The 7,500-nt window shown below is 51.1% G+C and overlaps 2 protein-coding genes across 4 annotated transcripts in view; both read left to right on the top strand.

The window, feature by feature from the left end:
- LOC125957249 (mitochondrial protein C2orf69 homolog) overlaps positions 1-682 on the top strand; it is an 8,206-nt gene extending 7,524 nt beyond the window's left edge. For all 3 annotated transcript variants that reach the window (XM_049689816.1, XM_049689825.1, XM_049689834.1), the window contains one exon: positions 1-682. This exon is cut by the window's left edge and continues 2,462 nt beyond it. The gene's annotated coding sequence lies outside the window, so the exon portion shown is untranslated.
- A 585-nt stretch (positions 683-1,267) lies between these two features.
- LOC125957030 (sterol regulatory element-binding protein 2) overlaps positions 1,268-7,500 on the top strand; it is a 6,354-nt gene continuing 121 nt past the window's right edge. Inside the window, exons 1-5 of the mRNA XM_049689387.1 lie at positions 1,268-2,135; positions 2,218-5,380; positions 5,485-5,596; positions 5,908-6,087; positions 6,183-7,500. The exon at positions 6,183-7,500 is cut by the window's right edge and continues 121 nt beyond it. Coding sequence (XP_049545344.1) covers positions 2,009-2,135; positions 2,218-5,380; positions 5,485-5,596; positions 5,908-6,087; positions 6,183-6,533 — 3,933 coding nt within the window. The 5' untranslated portion in view covers positions 1,268-2,008 and the 3' untranslated portion in view covers positions 6,534-7,500. The remainder of the gene's footprint in view (positions 2,136-2,217; positions 5,381-5,484; positions 5,597-5,907; positions 6,088-6,182) is intronic.

The raw sequence follows: 7,500 nt of genomic DNA, 5'->3' as shown, positions 1-7,500 counted from the left end.
CAGATTCACTTTTGACAATTTAGCCCTAAATTGCAAATGGGGGTTAAAGGTAAAGAGTGTCGTGGAAAACGAGATCCTTTAGGTGTTGTGTAGTTTCGAATCGCATCTTGCCTCGACATTTGTCCAGAGAAAACAAGGATTATCCGTAGAATGGAGGAGGGCGTTATTCCCAGCCAGTATCTTCAGCGCACACCGAAAGAAGACTATTCATTCTAACATCAGGCTGTTCCCCTTCCTGATTGCCTTCATGATTTTGTATTTCTCGATTCTGATAAACAAAACAACTACGCCATCAGTAAAAACGATGAAATAAAGAACAATTTCCAGCGCTTAGTGAACAACGAACTCGATCATGGATGGTATGACGGTGGTACCGTTAATCGGATAATGTGGACCTTTTTTTTTTCAATATTTTTAACATATTTCGGCCGTTGAAGAAAACCTATCTAGTTTTGTAATATAAAAGACTGTAATTCCTTAATAATTTTTTGTCGTAGTCTTACAAATAAGTGTTAACAACTTGCAATCCGTTCAAACAGAATTTCTCGTCGCAAACGACATTGGTCACATGGCCACATCACATGCTTCCTGCCCGACCGCGAGTACCAACATTCAACTACAAGCTATAAACGTGCGAGCCCGCATCTTCCGCGAATGTAGCCATTGGACACTGACAAATGTGTACGCGAATGGTGCGTTATCTACGACCAAGGTACTTTAAAAAGACAGGTAGCATCTTAACCGCTTTGACAGGTCACCATTTTGAATTTGTTTGACATTCATAGGAGGGCGCTTTTATAAACAAAACCACGTGAGTTTCAAGAAGAAGAAGAAGAAGATGTGGGCAAGTTTGGTGGTTTTATCAAGGAAAGTACCTGATTTCACTCTTTTTCGAAAGTTTAAATGATTCATCTCTCTATTTAAGATCATTCGAGCGACCGAGTTGTGTTTTACAGCGAGTGAGCACGGTCCAGGAACGCTAGCTAGCTCTTGTTCTAGGCCGGGTGGCTAGACCTACGGACCGATACCATATTGAAACTATTGAAAGAATTTTGGGAATATTTGCATAAACTTCAACTTTCCTGCCACTTTTCGTGAATTTTAACTGTCGTAATACCACGGAAAAGCGAAAACAGCTCCGAAAAGAGCGTTCCCGAAGTAAACATCCCAACATCCCGTGAATGTCAAACTCTGAAGTTTTTTCTAAAATAAAATCGGGGATTTGTTCTGGATAAAGCTACCTGTCTTTTTAAAGTACCTTGATCTACGACACCGATCAACCAACCTGCCGCGCACAACGGTGATACACTTTCGCCATCAAATTGCATCATTCAAACACTTTCCTGAAAGTTCTTCTGCATCAATCTGTACCGCAGCATAAGAAGGAGCATCGTAAAAGGAAGGATATAGAAAAGCACGCAATTGGTACGCATATAGTGGCTCTCGCTGTTTCGTCAGCACGCACGCAGGCACGTAGTGGCCGTGTTTTGCTGTGACGTCATCCGCATAGTTGGACAAGTTTGGGTAAGGACGTAGGGTAGGCAGGAGGACTCACAATCGTATGATGCGGAAAGCTCGTCGCTGATTGGTCGATGGCGAGTGATCTGATGATGTTTTCTTTGGCCGCGGTCGGCACGCCAGCGAGCATGATGTTGACGTCGTAGTCGTAGGAGTGTAGTTACGCGAGATGATGTGGAGTGTACGACGTATGTTTGACCTTCGTCTGAACCAACGCGTTTCGGGTGTCGGAATTGTTTTAAGGTCTTGAAAAGAAGGAAAGCATTTTCACAACATAAGCTGCAGCCGTTTTTTTGTAACATATGTGAGAAGGGCGAGCCGTATGTTTAAAGCAGAAGCTACTGGGACTGTGTGAAATTACTTGGCGGGAAGCGCAACGTGACGAGAAAACGAACGCCGCGGAGTGAGTGTTTTGGTTTGCGTTTGAATCCCTGCTGGTCCCAAGCACGGCGCGGCTGGTACCGTCACAGCAGTACCAACAGGCTGCACCATGGATCAGGATCGGGCGTGGAGCGATCCGTTCCAGTCACCGGGAATGTTCTATCCCAATTCGGTGTACAAGGAGGACGAGCTGGACATGAACGACATCAGCGATATCGGCGACATCACCGATATGTGTAAGTTTGTATTTAGCCTTTGAGGTGGCAGAGAGGAGTTGTCGTGTCACTAATCGTTTTAACTTCCTGGCTAAAACCATAGATCAACTGAACGAAGAGAAGCTGATGAACATGATGGGCGAGGACTTTTTGAGCAACTATAGCTGGGACGAACCGATGGGCGTTACAGCGGCAAATGGCCCCAATAATAACAGCAGCAGCAGTAACAGCAGCAGCAGCACTGCTGCACTGGCTACATCCGATTCGATAAAGGAAGAGGAGTTCGGCAAGGTGGAAGTAACAGCCACGGTTCCGGGTGGTGCGTTCCAGCCTGCTGCATCGAGCAGTGAACTCACCTTTTTGCCCCTGGCTACCACACCCGAACCAGTGCTAGTTAAAAACGAACCAGTGCCGCGTGAGGAAACGTTGCCCAACTTGAAAGTCCATCGTGTACCAATACAACCTGTACGGCAGCCGCAGCAGCAGCAACCGATTCTGCCAGCAACAAGCACTACGCTGCAACCAATAGCGCCGCATCTGTTGGAAGCACAGCCGCAGCAGCAGCAGCAGCAGCAGGTTCAAGTGCAATCAACATTGGCGAATCATCATGTGGCCGCCGGTACGCCCGTCATTTTGACGCAAAATCGGCCGACCATTGCACCGGCGCCACCGTCGGCTGCTACGGCAGGCAGTGCACCGCAAACGATCCTGGTACACAGTACCCGACCAGCAACCATCGGACACCACCATCCGTACGCGAAAAAGATTGCACCAGCGACCGCGCAGACGCTGCTGACGAATGGTATGGCGAACGTGCGGGTACAAAATCTGCTCGCCGCGGGCAACGGTCAACCTCTGGGTGTGGCGACGGGTTGTGGCATGCAGCAGCTGTTTGCGCTGCAGACTGGTGACAAGCAGCCAGTGTTCCTGCAGACCAATACGCCGCTCATCTATACGAACGCTCACACGCTGACGGCGGCGGCAGCGGCCACGACGACTGCAGTCGCTACTGCCAGCGGTGACACGTTGACAGTCAACCCAGCAAACCAGGCAAATCTGCACACACTGGTCAACACGCTGAGTGGACCGATTCTAACGGCTGGCATTCCGGTGATGCTGGATGCACCGCCGCAGCCGCAGACGACGCCTATGCTATCATCAGCCGCGGGCGATGGCCGCGTGCCCAAGATGCAGCTGAACCGACTGCAGCCGGCCGTGCCGAAGGTCAAGGAGGTGAAGCGGTCGGCTCACAACGCGATCGAGCGCCGGTACCGGACTTCGATCAACAGTTGCATCGTCGAATTGAAGAACATGGTTGTTGGGGTGGATGCGAAACTCAACAAGTCAGCGATTCTGCGTAAAGCGATCGACCACATCCGCTACCTACAGAAGCAGAATCATGCGCTCAAGCAGGAGAACATGGCGTTCAAGTTGCGACTGTCATCGGATCAAAAGCAATCGCTGAAGGATCTGCTGGTGGCAGCAAACAGTGGCGGTGCCGGTGGAGATCTGCTAACGGGCCCTATCACGCCGCCGCGCAGCGACGAGTCGAACCCGTCATCGTCGCCTGCGCACTCGGACTCGAACTCGATGCCACCGTCACCATACGGTGGAAGCGGGACTCACTCGTCCGCCTCGCCCATCGGCGACGAGCTTCTTGACGATGAAATGATGCAGCTGTCCAGTGGATTACCGATGGGCATGTCGTCGCATGCCCGGCTCACCCTCTGCATGGTCATGCTAACTGTGTTCGTGGTCAATCCGTTTGGCAGCCTGCTCTCGCTCACCGCATCTGGTGGGTTGCTGCAGGACGACGATGGCGATAGCGGTCCGACTGGGCGTCGCATTCTGGCGTTCGAGGAATCGTTCTCCTGGTCACGTCTTTCCTCCTCATTGTTGCTGCTGCTCGTCAACTTTCTCTTTCTCGGTGGCTGTTTAGTGCGGATGCTAGTGTACGGCGATCCAATCCTGTGGCCGCGTACGAGCTCCTCCAACGATTACTGGCAGCACAAGCGCCAGTCCGACCTCGAGTTCAAACGGGGCAATGCGGCCGAAGCGTACCGGGAGGCAAAGCGGTGTCTACACGCGTTCGGTCTCTCGCTACCGTCCACCCGTCTCGAATGCCTCTCAGCTACTGGTTGGCAATTCGTGCGCATGTTCTTCCACCGGCTATACATCGGCCGATGGCTATCGCGCCGAACCGGTGGCTTGTTTAAGCCGGAAGCCCAGCGTCGCCACGCACTGCATTCGGCCCGCGAGCTCGCCCTGCTGTACCATCGGCTGAACCAACTGCATCTCGTCACCGATCAGCCGGACGCGAATGGGCTAATGATGAGTCTATGTGCGGTCAACATGGCGGAGGCATCGGCATCCGTACTCTCCATCGACGATACCATCGAAATCTATCTGTTGGCGGCGCTACGCGTCAAGCGTAGCTACCCTCGCCTGCTACAGTACTTCTGCCGTTACTACCTGGCCAAGGCACGGGAGTTGGCCAGCGATCAGGCTGGTAGTGTGCGGTTCGGATGGCTGTTCACCGCCTACGGCTTCCAATTCGTGACGGAGCACCAGTTCCGGTACGAGGAACGCGCCGAACAACACGAATCGAGTGCCGCTCCCTTTACTCGGCTCTGCAACCGTGCTGATCCTATCGAGTATGTGATGCGCTCGTACCGCCTGCACCTGTTGCAGCGGGCGTTGCAGGGATTAGTCGGCTCAGATCCGGCCGGTACTCGCACACAATCGAATGCCCGCGGTGCTGGCATCGAACTCGTCAAGGATAGGAGCAAGGAGCACGGTGGCAAGTTGGTCGATGCAGACGGTGATGGTGGCGTTACCGGTGCTGGTGCCGGTGCCGGAGGAAGTACCGATGACGACAAACCGGCCTCATCGGCCAGCGTCTCTGCCTCCACATCATCTACCTCGTCGGCGTCATCATCGGCCTCGTCGTCGTCGTCCGAGACTAGCAGTCCGAACAGCGAGATCCTGCACCTGACTGCCCTGCTCAAGGATACGCTGGTCCGCTCCGAGAAACCTATCGCGTTCTCTGCCTGTCAAGTTCACGGATCCGACTGTCTCGACCAGCTGGCCCACTGGTGGTCGAACCTGTTGAGCGTGGCCGCCTATTGGCTGCTCGGCGAGGAGGGCGATGAGCTTGTTGAATCGCTGTACGCCCAAGTGGAGAGCTTCCCGCTCGAGCTGCAGAATTGTGAGGATCCGCTCCCCCGAGCCCTGCTCGTTGCCTTCCACGCCAAACGTGGACTCATGTAAGTTGTCTGGCTCAGGATAGATACTATTTGTATCTTGTGTTTGTGTGTTTGTGAGAGAGAGCGAGCTCTAATCTGCTTCGATTGTATTCCTTCCTCTGCAGTACGAAGGCGGACGAGTGTTGGTCCATTCTAGAGGACTGCAACGAGAGCAGCCGCTACCTGGAAGATAGCCTGACCGGCAATCTCTGCAAAACGCCCAGCCGTCTTAAGCTTGTAAGTTCAATAGTGATGAAGTGGTGGGGCGTGCAATGTGGAGTGAAGAGCGGAGGCGTGGGTGGGTATCTGTGGGATCTAATCGTCCCATCTGCGGGTGCATTGTAGTTGCATTGCACCTTCCGTGTTGGCAACCGGTGCAGTACTTCTGCAATGCAAGCCCGGAGGTGCGAAGTAGGAGAAGGACACTGGCAGCACATTACACTATCACTACTACCACCACCCCCACCCCAGACACCATGAGGCTCTGTACGCCCTGCCATACGCTTCATGACTTGATCCGTTTCCTAACCGTAACCTTATCCACACAGCTTGCTCAGCTACTGGCATGTGATTGGTTGCTCGAATGCCGGACGACGCTGTGGGAGCTTGAGACGGATATGCGCTACACGTCGCTACATGACTATCCGCCCCGCACCGTACCCGGTCCGGTGCTAGCCGCGTTCCAGACCGACCTAAACCTGCTACGGCTGGTAACGAGCAAGTTTCCGGTAAGTGGCGCATACACACACACACACACCGACTCCAGAAACGCATTTCTTGCTCTATTCGTCGTTGATCAAACAATAATCATTTCCCGTTATAGTTGGCCCAGTCGCGCGTGTACCTGTACGAGGCGATCTGCCGATTGATGGCCGGTGCGGCACCTGGTCCCACCCAGCAGCTTCTGGATCGGAGTCTTCGCCAGCGCAACTGCCGCTCGTCGATGATCTGCGGCAAAGATCGGTCCGGGCAGCTCGAGGGTGGCCGTGAGCGGGCCGCTGCCCTATACGTCGCCTGCAAGCACCTTCCCGCCCCCTGCTTGTCGTCGCCTGGTGAGCGGGCCGGCATGCTCGAGGAGGCGGCCAAAACGCTCGAGCGCATCGGCGATAAAAAGCGTCTGCAGCAGTGCTATCAGCTGATGAAGTCGCTTAGCAATGGCAGCGTGACAAACTAGAAGGCGTAGGTCATCCATCTATCACCCGATAGATTTTGACATTTTTTGTTTTTATATTTATGTTCCTTTTGCTCAGAGGAAACTGAGCAAAAAGGTAGGTTAAGGATTGCTTTTAAGGAAAAAAATATGTTCTATTTTGGATGTGTGCAACTAAGTAACGGCAGTTTTGTTTTTGTTCAAAGGGCAAATGAATTTATTTTTATATTTTTTTTTTCTTCAAATCACGAGCGCCAGCTATAATTTTTAGCAATCCTTCTACCAAAAATTTATATTATTTTTCGAACGATTTCTTGCACTTTTATGCAATCTACAAATCATGCAGTGTTTAGATTTAATTAACTAACTTAAAAATGAACAAATCAACAATTACAATTGGGTGGATACTGTTTATTTATCACAGGCTCTAGCTGGTTTAAGTATGGTATGGATATGTTCTAATCCAGCTCTGCACTCTCTTTGTAATCCGTGTAATCAGTGAACCGCCCGTTACTTAGTTGCTAACCTAATATGCTCCTTTCAGCTAGGCGCTATTTGAGCAGAAGTTAGTTTAGGGAGTCTTTTTAAGGATATATTAAGCTTAATGTTTAATACTCGTTTGTCAGCAAACAGGTTTCTATGTTTGGTTCCTTAGTTGATAATTTTAGTAACACCATTCTACAAGAGAGACTTCAAGAAAAATCCTGCGAAAATGTTGAGAATAACGAAACACAGCGATCAACTCGTGAAACCAAACGTTTCATTTGCGTATAATACTTTATTTACTTTATGAGTTGTTTGTGCATACTACTGCTAGCTGATATGGTTGCTGCAAGGATCTTATTGCTTAAGCGCATCCATCTTTATACGATCGGTTCCATGGTATTTCGGCTCCTTGCTTGTGCTATTCTATTCAACTAGAACTTCCATCATCAAACTCGGCCACAACCGTTTAGCAATGAGCCCTTCGCCACTTTTCTACACACCCACG

The sequence above is a fragment of the Anopheles darlingi genome, chromosome X, assembly GCF_943734745.1.
Source record: "Anopheles darlingi chromosome X, idAnoDarlMG_H_01, whole genome shotgun sequence".
Taxonomy (NCBI): Eukaryota; Metazoa; Arthropoda; class Insecta; order Diptera; family Culicidae; genus Anopheles; species Anopheles darlingi.
The sequence above is the reverse complement of the archived record's forward strand: the minus strand, read 5'-3'. Positions and strand labels throughout refer to the sequence as shown.